Below are 18,805 nucleotides of genomic sequence, written 5' to 3'. Positions count from 1 at the left end.
TTTTTTATAGTCTTCTTTCCTTCGCCCAGCTATTTGTAATCTGAATATTCATTGAAACTTCAAATTTGGAATTTATTGCATGTTTTTGTCTTGAAATTCTGAATTATTTGTAAATTTTGGGGGTACGGCAGAATGCCCTGTATGTTGGCAGTAGAAGCTGAGCTGTAGAAGATGACCATCTTTTTTTATAAGAAACGTCCTGCCTTAATTAAACCCCACATCTCAAAGATGAGCATTAAGAGGGTCTACATGGAGAGGCTCAGCTGAACTTACTCTCAAGAATCCTTTCTCTTGAGAATTTTAATTCCCATAGCTACCTCAATGTCCTGGGAACACTACTCCAAGATTTAATGTTCTGTAGATAAATTATCCATCCCTGGGTAACAGGGCCAGGGCAAGTCTTTTGGATATACAAGAAGCTAGAGGGTAGCAAAAGGGAAGTAAAAAGAATGGTGGGGCTTCCCTGGTGGCGCAGTGGTTGAGAGTCCGCCTGCTGATGCAGGGGACACAGGTTCGTGCCCCGGTCCAGGAAGATCCCACATGCCGCGGAGCAGCTGCGCCCGTGAGCCATGGCCGCTGAGCCTGCGCGTCTGGAGCCTGTGCTCCGCAACCGGAGAGGCCACAACAGTGAGAGGCCCATGTACCGCAAAAAAGAAAAAAAAAAAAAAAAGTGGTGGATGGGGTGAACAATCTGACTTACAAAATATGTTAACTCTTCAGAGTTACAGGCCTTTACTCATCCTAGATTTCACTGCTTACCCAGATGATGGGTACCATCCTAGTGTCCCTCATCTAGGAATGTACATGTAGACATTTTGTTACCTCTGAGTCTAGACCCAAAAGGTGAAGGCCCAAAGAGAAAATTAGTTCCTTCTCCCACACTAAAGCAGCCTAAAGCCTGCTGTCATAGTGCTGTCCAAAGGTCTTTCTCTTCCCTGGGTGGTGGAAATTTATAATTAACACCTTGGTGGAAAACATACCTAATTACAGGAATATGGCCTCACAGACCTTAACAGAATCACAGTAATTCACCAAGCCTTACAATGCATAAGGTAAACATTAAGGATAAGAATTGCCAACATTTTTTATTGCTTGATGGCATCAAGCACTTTTAAATTTTAATCATCCACTTTCTGAGCATACTGTCTGCCTTTTAAAAGGTACTAGCTAAAATGAGACATTCACTACAAATATGAGACCATGACAGATCCATTCAGCAAACCTTCATCTGGTACCTGTTGCATCCATAGTGACTAGATATGCTGCTGGGAATAAAATGAGGTTTTAAAACATGATCTGATCCAGTGTTTCTCAGCAGGGTACTTAGTGGCATTCTGGGCAGGACAGGTCTTTCTTGTGTGGGATTCTCCTGCCCTGCCCTTCACGGGATATTAAGCATTTCTGGCCTCCAGGTACCAAATGCAAATAGCAGTGTATCCTTAACCTTTGTAATACACTCTGGAGGTTGGTTTGTAATATTCATAGGCCAATGACTTGTAAACATTTAAACATTCTTCAAGGTAATCTTGCAAGAAAGTCTACCATATAAAAACAGACGAAGTCAGAGCTACCTTAGTTGAAACTGGGAATCCTGTCCATATAGTACCCACGCCCTGACTGGACTTAGCTGGGGTCCCTGGGGCCTCTTTTGGAAGCCCCAGAGCGCTGTTTTCCACGCGGTGATGAGAACCAGACTCTGAGAAGTTAGGAGATAATTTCTATTCAGTGATTATTTTGCCAGGCTCTCTATCTCAGACTTTGTGATTTTAATTTAATAATAGTATTTCAGCCACAACACACTGCTTATTTACTTCTGATAAGATCTACCTTTTTCTGCTAGAAGTGCCCCTTCAGTTACTTTCCTATGAGTTGATTTCACTATGGTCACATTTTAGTTATTTCAACGCTGACTTTTTAAATTTCAAAATTTGTGCAGCATTTATTTGCATCAGAACAAAGAGAAGAAATTATCAAAAGTGCAATAGATCATGCTGGCAACTATATAGGTATTTCATTGCGGATCAGAAAAGAACCTTTAGAATTTGAGCAATATTTGAATCTTCGCTTTGGGAAATACAGCACTGATGAATCCATCACATCTTTAGCAGAGTTTGTAGTCCAAAAAATATCACCTAGACATTCGGTAAGCCCATATGTTAAAAGTAAAAATTTGTTCATCTGATTTTGACATTTTTCTTCAATAATTTTTTAATATGTATCAATTTTGTTTGAAGGAACCTATAAAAAGAATTCTAGCACTTACAGAAACATGTTTAGTGGAACGTGATCCAGCAACCTATAATATTGCAACATTGAAGCCCTTAGGAGAAGTAAGTTTCAGCAATATTAGCTTCAATGAGATTTCTCCTTATTGATAAATTAGAATAATTTTCTTTCTATTTTAATATTTTTTAATGCCTAAAGAATAGGAAACAGGAAGACTCTGTATTCTTCGTTGTATTTACTGATCTTAGAACAATGAATATTGCAAAATTTATTTTCCAAGTATACAATGAAAACTTTTTATTTGATATTGTGTGAAAATTTGAATGAGACGTTTAAGCGGCTCTTAAAGTCTGATATTATAAACAAGTTACATCTTTAAATATTGACTTCTGTCAGCTAAATGATGTGTAGTTTTTCTAATGAAATACTGTAAAACGAAATGTCTTTCGTGGAACTTGTGTTTTATTTTCCTTAGGTATTTGCATTGGTTTGTGACTCAGAAAACCCACAACTTTTTACCATTGAGTTTATAAAAGGCCAAATACGGAAATACTCTTCAACAGAGAGGTATTTTTTTAAATTCATCTAGCTTTTAAGATCCTAGTATGTGCAGGGCAAAGTGCTTCATTAAAGTGCTTCATTACATAAGTTACATTAAAATTATGTAACTTAGGAAAAGACAACTCTATTTTGTTGCATATGTAAAATGTCCTTCATTTAGTTTTCAAGTTTCTAAAGAGTATAAAAATGGTGACTTGATTTTAAATGAAAGGATGAAAAATAAAGTGTATTTCTGAAACTTACACTTTTAAAGTATTTAAAAAATAGCACCTTTCACTTTCATTCTTAAATTGTTTGGATAATGGCAGCAAGTTACTTTAATATAAATATACTCAATGAAACTAACACAGCATTGTAAATCAGCTATAATTGTGTGCAGGTTTTGTGTGGATGTAAGTTTTAAACTCCTTTAGGTGAATACAAAGGAATGTAATCACTGGATCATAGGGTAAGAGGATGTTGAGTTTTGTAAGAACTGCCAAACTATCTTCCAAAAGTGACTGTACCATTGTGCATTCCAACCATTTTGCATTCCAACCAGCAGTGAATGAGAGTTCCTGTTGTGTTCCACATCCTCATCAGCATTTGGTGGTGTCAGTGTTCCAGATTTTGGCCATTCTAATACTGGTGTTGTGGTATCTTATTGTTTTAATTAGCATTTTCCTGATGTCATATGATGTAGAGTGCCTTTTCATGTGTTTATTTGCTGTCTGTATATCTTCTTTGGTGATGTCTCTGTTAAGGACTTTGGATCATTTTTTAATTGGATTGTTTTTCTTATTGTTGAATTTTAAGAGTTCTTTGTATATTTTGGGTAATAGTCCTTTATCAGATATGTCTTTTGTAAATATTTTCTCCCAAACGTGGCTTGTCTTTTCATTCTCTTGATGAAGTTTCTTGAAAAAGTAAAACTGTAGAGACAGAAGGAGATGAACGGTTGCCTTGGGGTGATGGAAGTGTACAAAAACTGGTTTGTGATAATGATTGCACAACTGTACAAATTTACTAAAAATTACCAGACTGTATGATTTAATTGAATGAATTTTGTGATTTGTAAGTTATACCTCAGCAAAACTGTTAAAAATCTTAAAATTAAAAAACAAGAGGAAAACGTTAACACTCCATGCCTTTAGTAACTCATACATGGTATGTAACAGCAAAGTGAAGAGCTAGTATTGGAATGTCAGGTTCTCTCCTAATGCCACTGTTCTTTTTAGCTTCCCTTGTACCCAGAGTGCCCCCCTGAGTAGGTAACCTGCTAAAGGGCCTATGCTTCCTTCTAAATCAAAATTTTCCTAAATTATCAATCCTAAAACCTTTTTATTTTTAACCTTGCTTAGAGATTCCTTATTAGCAAGTTTGCTGGATGGAGTAAGAGCCTCTGGTAACAGAGATGTTTGTGTAAAAATGACATCAACTCATAAAGGTCAACGATGGGGGTTACTCAGCATGCCCGTCGATGAAGAAGTAGAGAGCCTTCATCTCAGATTCTTGGCTACACCTCCAAGTAAGTATTGATTTAAACGTAATTGCATTTCCATCCATCTACTTAACAATAATTTAAGAAATATAAAGCAGATCTCTAAATCTTTTTGAACATTTCATCTCCTTACAGATGGCAACTTTGCAGATGCTGTATTCAGGTTCAACGCTAATATTTCATATAGTGGAGTTCTCCATGCTGTAACGCAGGATGTAAGATAAATTGTATCATAATATGTTCATTGTCATTAACTTTTGGTATGGAAACTTCTTTGAACTATTCTTCCTTACCTAGGGTCTCTTCTCAGAAAACAAAGAAAAACTGATCAATAATGCCATAACGGCATTATTGTCCCAAGAGGGGGATGTTGTTGCTTCCAATGCAGAACTTGAGAGTCAGTTCCAGGCTGTGAGGAGGCTTGTGGCTTCCAAAGCTGGTTTTCTAGCCTTTACTCAGCTTCCAAAGTAAGTTGCCTTAATTTTTTTCTTCAGAGAATTTGAACAACTCAAAATAGCAAATAATCAACAGTTTACCTCTTTATATCTGAGTAAAACCTGATACCTTTTAATATGGTGATATAGTAGTTTCTATTCATGAGAAATAAAAAAGGAAGGTGAATGGAAATGATATTTCTGACTTATTTATCCATTCACCCGTGATATTACTGACTCTGTTTTAGTGAATTTGAATGGGAAATTTTATGCCTTTTAGTTTTAATTAACCTTAAAAAAAATCTTCCCCTTGAAAGAAAAAAATTATTGTGATAACTGATATGTTCCACAGATGGGATTCAGAATATGTAATTGCTATAGTAATGCAATAGAAACTGAAGATGATTTATGTTATATTTTAATAATAAAATAATAGAATAATGCTCAGGCATTGCTACTATATGCTGTTGTTTTATTCTACAAGGTTTCGGGAGCGTCTAGGAGTGAAGGTAGTAAAAGCACTCAAGAGGAGCAACAATGGAGTAATCCACGCAGCCGTTGATATGCTCTGTGCCCTCATGTGTGTAAGTACTAGTGTTTTTCTTAAGTAAACTGATTTTGTTTAAGTTGACTGATGGTTTAAACTTCCACAAATCCAGATTTTCATTGTACCAATTAAATTCAGTGTTTCTATATTTCCTAACTTGCTCTCATAGCAATCTACTTATTCAAATAAACATTTGTTTAGCATAAACTAGGCACCATGCTATGTACTAGAAATACAAAGATGTTAAGGCAAAGTTACTTCCTTGAAATTGCTAACAGTTTAGTAAGGTTGGCATACGTATACAATATAAAGTAGTAGCAGCCATGGGATCTGTAAAAAGCAGCACTTAATTTTGGTTTTGTGATGAGGAGAAGATAAAAGATTCTAAGCCAGTCTTTCTGGAAGACATTACCTTGATCTGAATTTTGAAAGGCAGGCAGGTATTTTCTAGCTGTGAGAAGACTTTCCTAGGAAGAAGGAATAGCATGTGCAAAAGCATATTTGGGAAGCAGCAAATAATTGAATATGACTGGATCATAACATATGTATGGGGGCACATGGGATTAGGAGTTATAGCTAGAGATGTATGCAGAGACAGCCATAAAAAGCCTTTTGTACCAGACAGAGAAGCAAGATTTGTATGCTTTAGTAAGGAACAACTGAAGGATTTTTCAACAGGAGTGATAACATACCATGTTTGAATTTTAGAAAGCTCATGGATGGTATGTGGAGTGTAGATTAGAGGTCAAGTTAAGAGGCAGGTAGAGCAAATTATCATGTAAGACATGAGGTGCTGAGGTAGGATGGGCTAAAGAAGGCACATTTGAAAGCTGTTTGAGAGGTAAAAATCTAACTTGATGACAGCTTGTTGGGAGGGAAAAGCAGCTGTTCAATATAACTTTCAAGTTTCTGATTTATCTCAATTTTGTGTAGAGTATATGAGACTTTATTCCTTATATTAAGTGTTTTTAGGCAGACTTAGTGGTATACAGTTAATCATAAGTAATCACTTGTTTAAAACCTTGCATTTATTCCCCAAAGTGGATTTTATTATCTTTACTACAAATAATTCCATTAAAGAATTAGTGAGGGACTTCTCTGGTGATCCAGTGGTTAAGACTTCGTGCTCCCAATTCAGGGGGTCTGGGGTTGATCCCTGGTCAGGGAACTAGATCCCACACGCCGCAACTAAGAGTTCGCATGCCGCAACCAAAGATCCCGCTTGCCACAATGAAGACCCTGCACACAGCAACGAAGATCCCGCATGCTGCAACTAAGACCCTGCATGCTGCAACTAAGATCCCGCATGCTGTAACTAAGACCCGATGCAGCCAAGTAAATAAATTAATTAATATTAAAATAATAATTAATAATAAAAAGAATTAGTGGAATAACTAGAACATAAAATAACAGTAGTGTGAAGTAAACACATTGAGACCTCATTAAAAATTAGGTGTTTGCTGTGTATTTTACATGAATTATCTCATTTGAACTTCATAATAGTCCAGTGAGGTAAGTACTGTTATTCCCACTTTGTAGCTGAGGAAAATGAAACTAAGAGAGTTAAAATAATTTAACTGTATCTAAGCTTGGTTATAGTCAGCAGAATTAGGATTTGATCTTTACTCTTAACTATCATGCTGGAATCCTTTTTATGCTCTTAGTTTATTCCAGCAGTCAAAAGATAATCATCTTGAGACAGGAAGTATTTACTGCTAATTTTAGTACTTACTTTTTTTTTTTTTTTTTTACAAACCCTTGTGTCGAGGGCTGACTTTCAATAGATCGCAGCGAGGGAGCTGCTCAGTACTTACTTTTAAATGCTAAGTTTTATCATTTCAAATTTATATTACAAAATTGGGGGAGGAAGAATGGATGTCATTTGCTTTTTAAGAAGGAGATCTGTGACATTTTCTCTCAAAATTACCTTGTGCAGTACTATCTACAGTTACTTGTTAGGCAGATCATCCACGAAGTCTCATCAGACCCAGGAGAAATGATCACTTCTGCCCTCTTATCACGAGATTCCTTTCTGCCTTAAATTTTAAAGGCTATGGTTTTTAGTTCTTTCAGTGTTCAATGAGTACTCTTTATAAATGACTTTTGTGTGATGCCACTGCTTATGAATTATCACTGTTTTTAATCAATAGCCCATGCATGATGACTATGACTTAAGACAAGAACAGCTAAACAAAGCTTCTCTTCTCTCTTCAAAGAAGTTTCTGGAAAACTTACTGGAGAAATTTAATTCCCATGTGGTAAGTTATAATTAAATTTGTCTTAATGAGAGATACCATACATATTGAAAGGTATTGTGTAAGTACAGCATGGACAGTTTTTTGTTTTGTTTTTAAACTGTGGCCCTCAACTTTTGGTCAGTATTGGTTTAGCTTGGACATTAATAATAAAATAATCTGTTTTAGGACTATATCCATTTATCTGGAAAGGATAAGTTGCAAAGCCTTTAAATTTTTACAGTTATATCACAGATTTTTGCTTTTTTTCTCTCTCTTTAAAAATGTCATTATGAAATAAGTTGCTTAAAAAAAAACTAAGCCAAATCTTTGTTCCTCAGTCATTAGTAACAGTTTTGGAGATAGGCAGTATATAACATCTAGAAGGAATATGAATAAATTGCCAGAGTTTTGCAAGTGTTGTCAAAGATTGCTTATTATACAAATACACATTAACCTTAGTTATATATGTTTGAGGAGTCTTGGTTCTCTAGAAATTTGACAGAATTTTAATTATTTTCCCTTTGAGATATGGTAAGCACTGTGGATTTGATACATTAGTAAAACAAGTATTGCTTCCAGTAGTACTCAAGTTAAGAGTACTTTGAAACTCATGTAGGGAAATTAAATGTTTACTTCTAACATATAGAATAACAGGAAGAAACCCATTACTGCTATGTTTTAAGTGAAGCTCTCTGTACTAAGCCAAGGCAATATGTTACTTTGTTTCAGGATCATGGGACTGGTGCCCTAGTTATTAGTTCACTCTTGGACTTCCTTACTTTTGCCCTCTGTGCTCCATATAGTGAGACAACAGAAGGGCAGCAGTTTGATATGCTCTTGGAGATGGTAGCATCCAATGGAAGAACACTTTTTAAACTCTTTCAGGTGAGAGCTTATACTTTTATCAGATCACAACTAATCTAAGAGAAGCACTTTTTGGGTCAGTTTGTTTTTAAGATAGTACATGTATGCTTCTGTGGTAATATAAATAAATATAGCCTAAGTACATTATCATTTTAGGACATTTAATTCCATGAATTTCATTGTGTTTCACATAGAGCTCTGTTGATAGCCTTTGACCACTATTTGACACTGTTGCCCAACTTTTCCATCTTAGAAGTAATGAAAAACTCATTTTTTTCTGTGGTAGACCCAAAGTTCCCTTTTGTAGTTTTTTGTAGTTCCCTACAAAATTTCCAAATAATAAGATGAGCTTTAGCAGGGCTGTTCGTAAGAAATTGAAAATATTTATTTCATATAATACCATAATATTTATTATGTACATGTGTGTATATGATATTTATATTTTATGTTTATATTATAAATGTTGATTTCTATTATTTTAATACCATAGTTATTTGATATCATTCCAGTAAGTAGAATATGTATTCAAATAAGTGCCAGCTGTTTTCTACTACTATAAACTTTTGTTTTAAGTATGTGTGAAGCTATATTGTAAGAATACCTAACATTTTTAAACGAAACTGTGAACTGACTTTGAGATGTAGCCTTTACTAATTTTATGGCTTTTATACCTTGCATAAAATTGTGTATCCCTCTTAAGAGCAACAGCTAAATATGTTGGGATAAGATTCTTTTATTCTATGATACTTTTCTCTCCCTATTTTGAAGCATCCTTCCATGGCAATTATAAAGGGAGCTGGATTGGTTATGAAGGCAATAATAGAGGTGAGAGAACAATTTTGAAATGTTAAACTTACTTGAATGTTGATTGGCTATTTTAACTTGGGCTGACAAAATTACCTTTCAGTCTTTTATGGAAAATATGCAGTTTTTCTGGGTAAGAAAAGTAATTTTAAATCCTTAGATTAGTTTTAAACTAGTTGCAGAAACAGTCCTCAATAATAAACTAAGAATTTAAAGTTCTTAAGTGGATTTAGAGCAAATGAATCTTTCTGGTCCTCCATTATTTGTTTGGTTTACTTTAAAAGAAAAGTTAGCATTTTTTCTCTCTTCCTCTTTTTTTGGGAATGGTGGTGGTGATGGTATTGAAACTTTAGGTACTGAGTTTATATGGAAATCTGTTAATGGAGTTAGTTTGTAGCCAAGTAGTATCAAATAAGTATGGTAACAAAAAGTTCCTCATGTTAACCTGCATATGTAATTAAGCTCTAGAGATCAGGACATACTATTGGTGGACATGAGCTGTTGCTTCTCCAGGATAGTTGCTTTAGCCTTATATGTTTTCTGGAAGATGAGATGGGGCTATGAATGTGAACTTACATACTGGATATTTACAATATCAGTCTAATGGCTTTTGAATTCTTGTATTCTTCTGTTGTCTTAGTAATAATTTGGTTAAAATGTAAGAGTGTTTGCTTCTTTTATCAAAAAATTCTGCCATTATAGCTCATAAATATAACAAGTAGCTAAATAATAAGCACAGAATTAGTATACTCATAAGCAGCTATTAAAAAAATTATAGACATTAGATTGATTGGAACATCAAGGTTTATTTGCATTTTTAGTGTATACGTGCAGCTAAAGGCTAATTTTCCCCCTCCAGCTAATGGGTTCTATGCTCAATATTAGCTTCCAAAGTAAGTACCACATCTCTTGCTTACAGAGCTTGAAGTAACCAAGGACAGTTAGGACCGTGAGACCATACAAAAGTATCTTCCTGACCTTGATCCACTAATATATTGCCATTCATTCAGAAATATTTAATGAGTGGCAGGTATAACCAAAAAACCAACTTTGACTTCAGTGCAAGCCACATATATCAGATTCGTAGCCAGTGACTATAGCCAGTGTCTGTGTAAGGAAGGCTTTATTTATTTACGCTGAAATCCTGGCAGGTATCTTAAATTATTGTTTTCTGATTGCGAAAGCAGTATATGATCTTTTAAGAAACATTGGGTTGTTCAGAAAAAAACAAGAAAGAAATAAATCACCTGTATTTTTACCATCCAGAGACAACTGCTATTAGTATTTTGGTAAATTTCCTCTTAGACCATGTTCAAAATTATATATGTACATATACATACTATGTATATTTTATATACATACTACATGTTCATTTGTGTCAAAATGATATATGTACGTATTCATACTGTGTATATTTGTATACTTCCTGCATATCCAGTTATTCTATTTACTTGTACTTTTTTTCAATAACGTGAGCATTTTTACTTTTTGACAGGTTGTCTTAAATATCACACTGCTTGCTTAATTCATAATTCTATGATTACCTTTGATTAATAGTTCTATCTGTCCTACCCTTTTGTCAAAGTGGGTCTAAATAAGCAGAGTGACATCAGAATAGAAAGAACTACCTCAACATCACATCATTCTTTAAAAAAGATAAAGAATTGTATTCACCATGAAAATGAATATATCTTTAATAACAAAAGCAAACCAGGTTTGCAGATGTCTTTGGTAGGAATTGCTGATTTCTGTGAGTCACCTCTCCCCTTCATTGGCTGATATTATATATACTAAGGGAATGAACCTACTTTTAATATTAAGCAAAGTATAATTCATAAGATAAATTTATCTGGGACCATTTAAACCTCATTCCAAAGGCAAATAATATTTTTTAAGTGACTTATACTACTATTTGCTTATGTTATTTTTGGATAATTGAAGTGGCATTTTTAATTTTTATTATATTGTATACTGAATAATTTTATCTAGAGATGTAAAATTAGTTTTACAAAATCAGGATAGCTTGCTTTAGATTGTTGCTTTAGGGATCATCTTACCCTTTTTCCAAAGGAAGGTGACAAAGAAATTGCTACAAAAATGCAGGAGCTTGCCCTAAGTGAAGGTGCCTTACCTCGACATTTGCATACTGCGATGTTCACAATAAGCTCAGATCAAAGGATGCTTACAAATAGGTAGGTTAAATTTAATTTGCTATAAGTTAACTTGCTGTTTAGAGAAGGGGTTCAGATATTATGTAAAACAAACAGAATAAGTCTTTGAATTACACAAATGTTTCATTTTCTTTTGATTCACCTAGTTCTTTTCCTTTCCTTATGGAAGGATTTTACCTAAATGATCATTGTCCCTATCCGTGCATAACTTGGGAGGAAAAAAATAAAACTGCTTTTTTTCCCCCCACTCTCTGCTCATCAGGCTCTATACCCATAGTCATGGGACTGGAACATGGAAAAGAGTGCCTAGTAGCTTATGGAACTAGAGCCACATGTCCCCAGGGTTTTACTCCTTTTATTTCTTCCTGACCATCTTGCATGTAGATGACCCACCTAGTCAATTTTCAAATAATTTTGGTCAGTTAGTTACTCTAAGAATAAAGAAAACTTTAATATCTAACCAGCCTAATCTAAGCCTATCCTAAATCTCTTGTAGTTAAACAGTTTTCCCTTTGGCAAGTCTTTTTTTTAAAGTAATAATCCTTCAAATATGAGGAAACACATAAATCTGTTTACTCCAGGCTATATGAATTCCAGCCCTTTTAATTTTCTTTATAATTCCTGACATGTGATCCTTTCCTATATCCTTAGCATACCATATTATTACTCATGACTCATATTAGTTAAAAATATATATATAATAAATGTTTTAATCATGTTCTTTTTGGCCTTTTGAAATAACAAATTGCTGACTTAGGCTTACTTTGTTATGGAAATATAAATTTCATTTTTTTATCACCTATGTTAGGTTATTGGATGTTGTAGTATGCTGCCCTGCCAATAGTTTTCTGCTGTTTATACTATTATAAGAAGCTATCTGCATCCCTTACTTGTAAATGTTAGTCACAAAAGTAGTCTTCTGTGTTGCTTGTGAGGATAAAAAATATAAAAGGAAGGTTATTTCCTTGGTCTGCTGCCTTATTAGCAATGCTAAGCACCATCTTTCATTACACTAGAAACTATTTGATGTCTAATTCTATTAAACCCCTTCATGTTAGCCCTTTACTTCTTGTGTTCCTTTTTATTATAATCAATTGCGTTCCCTACTGTGATCAATCACAATATTGAAAAGCTGTCAAATTATAATAGAAATACTACATTTCATTTGCATTGCTTTATCTTTTACAAATTGCTGCTATAAAATGTTATCTCTTATCCCTAATTAAAACCTTTTTGGGAATCATTGATATGTTACCTACCAAGTGCCAGTGAAGGAAATTACAAGTGTCATTACTTCAATACGTTAGCTTACAAATAGGCATAAGAGTGAACAGTTTTAGTAGTTTTGTGTGTGTGTGTGTGTGTGTCAGAACAAAGCACAATTTGGGTTTTCCTATTGAACTTTTTTCTTCTGGGAATATAACATATAAATACATAAGCCTGTAGATGGTTATTTGGTTATTCCCCTCACAGGTTTCATGCTCATTCTTATTGCAAATGGCAGTTGAATCCTTATCAAAGCACAGAATGGTCTGTGGTGAATAAAATATATACCCTGTTTGTGAGGAGCTTCCAGTTTGTGTAGCAGATATCATCATGGGGATTAAGATTAATAAACGACTAAGTCATAGCTTCAATAATCTTAGATTTTCACTTTGAACCGAAATGTGCTTTTAGCTCAAAAATGCTTTAAGTCTTTGTTCAGACTCCAAAACTGAAAATATTTTCTATCTCTGACCTTGTCAAAAAGTATATATTAGAACATAGTTGACTTTTGCTCATGTTCAGAATTCCAAAGAATTCCAGAATGCTCTGGTCACTATAGCAGGATTTGTTATACAAACTTAATTATATTATCAAGTCAAATTGTTTCCCTATCTTTAAAAGTGGTAAGAACCTACTTCTTGATGTTCAGGTCCATTGAAAATTAGTGAGTTCATCAAGGAAGCATTTTAGTTTGGAGAAAATACTAAAACGTTAGTAGTATTTGAATTAACTATCTCATACATCTCTCCAAATTAAAATATTAATTTTTAGTATTTAACATCAGAATGATTTTTAAAACTTTTTATTGGAGTATAGTTGATTTACAGTGTTGTGTTAGATTCAGGTGTACAGCAAAGTGAATCAGTTATACATATATCCACTCTTTTAGATTCTTTTCCCATATAGGTTATTACAGAGTGATAGAATGTTTTTTTGTTCTTTTTTTTTTGTTTTACTGTAGTCTTATTTCTTATATTTTGTTCTTAAAAATTCCTTTTTGTTCTACCTGAGATAAAGAAGCAAACCTTTCTCAACGTCTGCTTTTTTCAGACAGCTGAGTAGACATTTAGTGGGACTCTGGACAGCTGATAATGTAACTGCAACAAACTTGTTGAAACGCATTTTGGTAAGTCAGTTGAATAACTAGAGAAATGTATATATTCTTGCCCAATAATATTTCATTGATAAGTTGTTTATACTGTTAAGGGTTTTTTTAGTTTATCTGTTTGTTTTTAATGTAAAAGATACTTATCAAAGGAGTTGTCATATAATAAATGCTATGCTTAATAGCTAAATCATAGTATTAATTTATTTGGGTTTTGAAGGCTAGGTTTTTTTTGTGTGTGTGTGCAGTTGTTTTGAAAATGGACTTTATATCTTGTTTTTGATTGTTGTTTTTAGCCACCAGGCTTGCTAGCTTACTTGGACAGCTCAGATCCAGTTCCTGAGAAGGATGCTGATCGGATGCATGTTAGAGATAATGTGAAAATAGCAATGGTAAATATGCTTGCCCTGAGTATCTTTTCGGGATGAAAGAGTACTTTTTTCTGAAACACATGTTAAATAGTAGTGTTCTTTTTAAATTATTATTATTAACAGCTTTATTAAGGTAAAATTTACATCCCCCAAATTTTAACCTGTTTTTAGTGTCCAATTCTATAATCATTACATTTATGCAGTTATCACCACAATCTAATTTTATGAATAATAGTAATCTTGTATTTTTTTTCTCTAACTCAGCATATTGGTACATTCACGAATGGATTTTTTTTTTTAATTTCAAATGTATAAGATGATATTTTGCACATAATATGTAATTGATAAATGTTGGTGAAGGTGATAATGTTGGTGATAAACGTTACTGAAAAAAATAATTTATGTAGGGCTTTTTTTCTTTACAGAGCTATCTTAATTATTAATGTTGGGCTATCTTTGAGAAAATTACTTAACATCTTTCAAGATATGCTATTATAATAATGTCTTATATGTGTTCTTTTCCTGTCTTCATCCCACTTCTGTCTGCACCCATCTCCCACTTATATCTTGCCATCCCTCTAAAAGGATTCATCTTGAAAACTAGGTAGAAAAGTTTAAGATTTCTTGGACAAAATGTATAATTTGTTGTAGAAATTTTCACCTTGTTCTTTCACTATTTTTTTTCAGTATTCATTTAATCATGTAAAATAGTGCAACTTGGCTTTAATTAGATTTTTAAAATAAATTTGAAATTATAGGACTGTAATGGAATTCAACGTTATTTTATAGGATCAGTATGGAAAATTTAATAAAGTTCCAGAGTGGCAAAGACTAGCTGGTAAAGCTGCTAAAGAAGTTGAAAAATTTGCCAAAGAAAAAGTGGATCTTGTGTTAATGCATTGGAGGGATAGAATGGGCATTGCACAAAAAGAGGTAAAAATAAAGTCTTCTTCCGAATTTCTAGCACTTCCATATATCCTACATTACTTCAGTTGTTGCTGTTCACAAAAATGGTACAGGTACTTTTGACCGAACACTTGAAGAAATGTCACTTAATTCTGATTATATTTTTATATAAATTTTTCTTAATTCATAGTTTTATGAGTCAGTGGTTAGGATTTTAGTTAGTTAATATAAAATTCCACTCTTTCTTATATAAGTTTCTTCCCATAACTTCCAGTTTCCAGACTTTTAAATTCATATGTATCTTTTTCCTTCCTTCTCTGAACTTTGTTTTGTAGCTAGACAAAGTTTCCCTTCTTGTTTAGCTTTTTTATTGAGAGCTAGCTAGACAAGTATTTTGAAAATAAGATTCACATTGTTAAAATTAAATTTACTATATGTACTTAAATTTCAGTATTATTAGCTCCTCAAATCAAAATCAGATCTGAAACAGTTTTAGTCTCATTTTTCAGCATGTAGTATGTGCTACAGAACCTAATTCCAGTAATATTCATCCTTCTATCTAGGATGGAATGTGCAGTGGTTAAGAATGATTTAAGGTTTCATGTAAAAGTTGATTTGATCTCAGTTTTTGTTGACCACACTTATATTCTTTGCCTTTAACCATCTCTTTATTTATGGTAGCTATTTTCTTATTCAAGGAAAGTAATATAAGTAACTTTCTGAAACAAACATGTTTCTTTTGAATTTCCAGAATATCTAGACATAAGGCATCAGGTGCAACAGAACAGAAATATTATTGTTGTCTTGTGTATCTATCTGAAATTGATACCAAAATTGAGTTCTTTAGAAGTTGAGCATAATGAATTAATGCTAATTTGTACGAGTGACATATGCACTATAAAGAATCATTAAACAGGCTTTCAGAGGTCTAGGATAGTAAAGAGAATACTGAACTTTGAATTGGTTAACCTACATCTGAGCCTGGTTCTGTCACTTACTACTAACCCATATGGCAAGTTACGGGTTTTCAGAATTTCACTTTCCTCTTTCATAAAATCAGAATTAACAGTACCTCCCTTCTCTGTCCTTTGGGGTTGCTTTGATGTACAAGGAAGTCAATAATAAAAGCACCTATAATAAAAGACAGTGCATGTCTTGTCATGATAATATTGCAATAGCATTTGAAAATTGAAAGTCTGTAGATATGAAATGAATGATTTTCACAGTTGTTAAAAATTATAAGCTTTTGGCTTCAGGAAGTTAAACCCATTTCTGAAATAACAATTGTTTCAAGCTGTTGGGTATAATTATACTGAAAATAAGTTTTTGGCATCAGATTTCATATATAACATTTATCCAGCATACACTTGAACACAGAGCTATTTTAGCTAGAAATGTGGATAGCATCTGTTATTTAAAGATAAAAAATTCAGAGGGAAAACAATGTATTTTTAATATCAATAATGTTTTATTGGTCTGTTGGTTTCATTTACATGAGGTGTTATCTAAAGTGCTGAGCAATTATTTCTGCCAGGATACTGTTTTCAACATTAATTTCTTTATGAAACAGTGAATAATCTTTGTGACTATTTTATTCGTAGAAATATTAACACCAAAATATCTAATTAATGAACCTGTGCTTTAGCTAAAGTCTGAAAATTAACCATTGTCTAGATTAACTGTTTAGTCTTAAAATGAACTGCATTTCTTATATAATCAGAATGTTTAGGGAATCAGTTCCATTTGTAGCTAATGTTCTTTGTTGGATTAATAATAACCTTTGGCTAATGTATAAAATTGCTTTTTTTAATTTATGTTATTTTCAGTTTATGGATTTGTTTAGCCAGTTAGAGCTTTTAACCTAAGTCTCTAAATCAGTCAGCTTAGTTTATGGAGAGCTGGTTGTCCTTTTTCTGTATAGTGTTTACATTTTCATAACTCTAGACTCCCAGCTTTTTGTCTTGAAGGCAGAGGAAATTGAAGAAAGTAGTACTTGATTAGAGGTTTTAAGGAAGGGTTTGTCATTAAAACTAAAAATATGAACTATTTATATACTTTGTTCAAGTCACCCAGCATTAGTTTTCATGATAGTGTACAGAATTAAAATTTGTAGGGAATATTTCCTTAATTAATCAATGTTTTACATTTCAAACAGCATTTACTTTTTAAAATTTACTTTACCTTTTTTCTTTCTGTGATACCTAGTCTGTTTTCTTGCTTTATTTTATATGATTTGCCACTTCCTTAATGAAGTTACAGACTTTCATGTTTTAATCTATAAATACTTCCTACTTTTTGCTTCTGTCACATTGAGGATTAGAATTTTCATGACTGAAATATCTACACGTTTTACTCGGAGCAAAGATTCTTAACCTCCAGTCCATATATAGACTTCCAAGAAATCTTTGAAATCTTCCCCTCCATTTGTAAACCTTATGTATGTGTTTTTCTCTGGAATAGGACCATAGCTTTCTTTGAATTCTCAAATGGGTTTATGACTGCCTAAAATTTGAGTCATAGAATTCAGAGAAGCAGGTGGGCCTTTTTCTGTCTTAAAGATGATTTATACTGGTGACATCCTTGTGGAATTTGTATAATAGAGATAGCATAGCAGATGTAGGCTCACTCTCTTATTTTTATTTCATTTAAATTTTTTTTCCTTTTTTACAATTAAATTCAGGACAGAAACAATATGGTGAGTTTAAGTCCCTGCTACATGTGTGAAATGCATTAAACTGCCTGCATGTGGAGTTGTCTTTGATATTCTTTGTCTAGTAAATTAAAGTCTCACTTCACATGTGTCTGTAGATACTTATTTCTTGTGCATTAGCTATTTCAATTTATACTTGCTCCTCTTGGCTTTGGTAGCAATTTAATAACCTATAATCTTTTGTGTTTATTGTTTTGCCATGATTTTTGTATTAACTGCATGTAAATGTTTAAAATAAGTCACCTCTTTTTGACTGTTACAAATTTTATTAGTCATCACTGTAAACTTTAACAAAATTTGGATTTAAAACAATAACTTTAGGCTACATGGAAAATATTTCAGCTACACTATAGAAATATATGCTGGCAAAGTATTATATTGTGATATAACCTAATATTCTGTATTCATATTTTATAGATTTTGTTTCATTAATTTTATCTCTGCCAAAATTTGATGAAGGAAATGTTTCTCATCACTTACAAAGTGATGATATTCTGACTGAGCTTGTTTGGTAGCTCCAGATTGAGCACTATGAAGTTTTTTTCTTTTCCAGAATATAAATCAAAAGCCAGTAGTTCTTCGAAAGAGAAGACAGAGAATAAAAATAGAAGCAAACTGGGATCTCTTCTATTATAGGTAAACTTTAGGCCTCTCTTCCAATTAATTAAATTTGGTGTTGCCAAATTTAATTTTTGGACAGTTGTTTTTTTGTTTTTGCCTGAATCTAGTGCTTTATGCTACAGGTATTTTTATGCTCTCAGGGTCAAGAATTATAACTGTTAAGATTGGTATGATTAGTGATGCTTTCATAAAATTAAGCCCTTTTATAGAGTGTTGGTAGTCTGACGAGCCAAAGGTACTTTTAGCATTTTATTAAAGGCTTAGAGATGGTTACTTTAAAGCACTTTATCATGGCTTAGAAACAACTGTATTATAACTTCTTTCAGCCTTGTTGGAAATAGAGTCTTTAAAGAGCTGGATGATGAAACCATAAGGAGCCTTGTGGGAAATGGGTATCCAAGTTAGCTGACCTGATACACTTTTCCAGCCTTTCTAATATGGTAACCCTTCCTCCCCATCTACTGCTCCCACCACCTCCCCAGCACCCTCCACCTCAACACCC

The 18,805-nt window shown here is 33.3% G+C and overlaps 1 protein-coding gene across 4 annotated transcripts in view; it reads left to right on the top strand.

Annotated features, from left to right (window-relative positions):
- The window catches only part of DNAJC13 (DnaJ heat shock protein family (Hsp40) member C13), a 118,237-nt gene that overhangs the window by 35,314 nt on the left and 64,118 nt on the right, over positions 1-18,805 (top strand). For 2 of the 4 annotated variants that reach the window (XM_024761688.1, XM_024761689.1), the window contains 16 exons: positions 1,937-2,143; positions 2,235-2,330; positions 2,702-2,793; positions 4,128-4,294; positions 4,403-4,482; positions 4,565-4,734; positions 5,186-5,285; positions 7,399-7,506; positions 8,215-8,370; positions 9,118-9,174; positions 11,224-11,345; positions 13,641-13,716; positions 13,992-14,087; positions 14,856-14,999; positions 17,653-17,667; positions 18,236-18,318. In XM_024761688.1, the coding sequence (XP_024617456.1) occupies positions 1,937-2,143; positions 2,235-2,330; positions 2,702-2,793; positions 4,128-4,294; positions 4,403-4,482; positions 4,565-4,734; positions 5,186-5,285; positions 7,399-7,506; positions 8,215-8,370; positions 9,118-9,174; positions 11,224-11,345; positions 13,641-13,716; positions 13,992-14,087; positions 14,856-14,999; positions 17,653-17,667; positions 18,236-18,318 (1,769 nt within the window). The remainder of the gene's footprint in view (positions 1-1,936; positions 2,144-2,234; positions 2,331-2,701; positions 2,794-4,127; positions 4,295-4,402; positions 4,483-4,564; positions 4,735-5,185; positions 5,286-7,398; positions 7,507-8,214; positions 8,371-9,117; positions 9,175-11,223; positions 11,346-13,640; positions 13,717-13,991; positions 14,088-14,855; positions 15,000-17,652; positions 17,668-18,235; positions 18,319-18,805) is intronic. The other 2 variants (XM_024761690.1, XM_024761691.1) reach the window with 2 other exon arrangements.

The sequence above is a fragment of the Neophocaena asiaeorientalis genome, unplaced genomic scaffold (assembly GCF_003031525.2).
Source record: "Neophocaena asiaeorientalis asiaeorientalis breed wild unplaced genomic scaffold, Neophocaena_asiaeorientalis_V1.1 scaffold401, whole genome shotgun sequence".
Lineage (NCBI taxonomy): Eukaryota > Metazoa > Chordata > Mammalia > Artiodactyla > Phocoenidae > Neophocaena > Neophocaena asiaeorientalis.
Note: the sequence above shows the minus strand (reverse complement) of the source record. Positions and strands in the feature narration are given on the sequence as shown.